The sequence below is a fragment of the Myotis davidii genome, unplaced genomic scaffold (genome assembly GCF_000327345.1).
Source record: "Myotis davidii unplaced genomic scaffold, ASM32734v1 scaffold514, whole genome shotgun sequence".
NCBI lineage: Eukaryota > Metazoa > Chordata > Mammalia > Chiroptera > Vespertilionidae > Myotis > Myotis davidii.
In genome coordinates, this window is record NW_006286236.1 from 1,103,594 (window position 1) to 1,105,380 (window position 1,787).

The following is a 1,787-nucleotide window of genomic DNA, read 5'->3' on the forward strand; positions in this document are numbered from 1 at the left end:
TGGTCAGCCCTGCCGTGGGAGGGGGGTGGGCAGTGGGGGGCCCCTTTGCGCTGACCGTCCTGTCTCTGCCCCAGGAGGCCTCCCTGCTGACCCTCAGGCAGAACCAGCAATGGATCTTCCTGGAGACACTCGCTCCAGACACCGCGTATGAGCTTCAGGTGCGGGTCAGGGCCCAGCGAGGCAGCCTCCTGACCTGGAGCCCCTGGAGCCAGCCCCTGGCCTTCAGGACGCGGCCCGAAGACCAGCTCCTGGCCGGGAGGAGGCCTGACGGTACGGTGGAGTTGGACAGGACGGGGTGTGGGGCTTGGACGGCTGGTGAGGGAGGCCTGGGGCTGAGGCTACAGTGCTCAGCTGCCATCATTAGCTCACTTGATGTGACCCTGCAGTGTGAGCAGCGGGGGCATAATTGTGCCCATTTTACAGATGGGAACAGGGACTCAGGGAGGGCACGGGGTTGCTCCGAGCCCTGTGAGTTAGTGGGGAGGCCAGAGAGGCTCTTTTCGCTTTCTCCGTCCTGAAACCTCAGGTTCCTGGTGTTTTCCAGGGTTGGGTGGGCTGCTTTCACCTCTCAGCCTCAGTTTCCTCATCTGTAAAGTGGGTACCATGACACCGAGGCAGGGCTGCTGTGATGAAGGCACACGGTGCCCATTGTGGGCCTGGCTGGGCACCCGGAGGCTGTGAAGGCCTAGGGGGCAGAGACTGGCCGTCCCTCAGCACAAGTTGGGGGTGGGGAGATGCGGGAGTGATCTGGGTGAGTCGGGGTACTTCTCTAACCCCTCTCCCTGCTTCCCCTCCCACCCGCCAGCAGCCCCTTCATTGGGCCACATCCTCGTGGGCCTCTGCGGTGCCTTGGGCTTCATCATCGTAGTCTACCTGCTGGTCAACTGCCAGTACCTCGGGCCGTGGTAAGAGCGCTGGCTTCCCGTCTGTCCTGCGTGCTCCTGTGTGACCCCGCCACCCCCGCCCGCCGCCCCCTTGCTAGGTCACACTCTGGGCTGAGCCCCTGCTCAGATGCCCCAGTGCCCCCTCTGCCTTGCCAGGAGTCTGCACTGCCGAACACCGGGCCTTTCCCTGTGGTCCATCCCCAAAGACAGAACCAGCCTGATGGGAACTGGGGGGCAGGGAGAGTCCTCAGGGGATGGGGAGGGGGACGGCCGGAGCAATACTCTCAGGAGTCGTACGTGTGTGTGCACGCCAGCTCTTGTGTGTGTAGGTCCCCTCATGGCTCTGTCCGGGTCTGGGCATTCATTCATTTATTCCTTCATTTACTGAGTCCGGCTCAGGGCCGGGCAGGGTGCTGAGAGCTGAGACACAAGGACTAGCCAGGTGCACGCGGTCCCATCTTCCTGGAAGGAAGGCGGATGCCTGTCAGTCACGCACACACATGTATAACGACACCCTGTGGTGAGGATGGGAAGGAAGGTGCTGGAAGCAGGAACGTCAGCTGGGAGGGGACACTTCCCCGAGGAAGCGATGACTCCCTTGAAATCCGAAGGAAGAGCTGAGGGGGTGGGGGCGGGCAGTGGGGAGAGGAGAGCAAACAGCATGTGCAAAGGCCCTGGGTGGGGAGGAGGCAGGAACGTTTCAGAAACAGGGCGCAGAGAGGCGGTTGCCACAGAGACCAGAAAGGGTGGGGGAGAGGGCTGGGCATGTGGGCAGCAGCCAGGCTCTCTGGGGTCTCGAGGCTGTGGCATCCACTTCCACACAGATGCCTGCAGACACAGGGCACTCAGACTGGAATTCGGCCCACGCTCCCCTCTCCCCACACCAGGCGGCCCTGGGCAAGG

General features: G+C 63.1%; 1 protein-coding gene across 1 annotated transcript in view; it reads left to right on the plus strand.

The window, feature by feature from the left end:
* IL2RB (interleukin 2 receptor subunit beta) overlaps window positions 1–1,787 on the plus strand; it is a 38,166-nt gene that overhangs the window by 29,456 nt on the left and 6,923 nt on the right. The window contains exons 7-8 of the mRNA XM_006757427.2: window positions 75–270; window positions 809–905. Of these exons, the coding sequence (XP_006757490.1) occupies window positions 75–270; window positions 809–905 (293 nt within the window). The remainder of the gene's footprint in view (window positions 1–74; window positions 271–808; window positions 906–1,787) is intronic.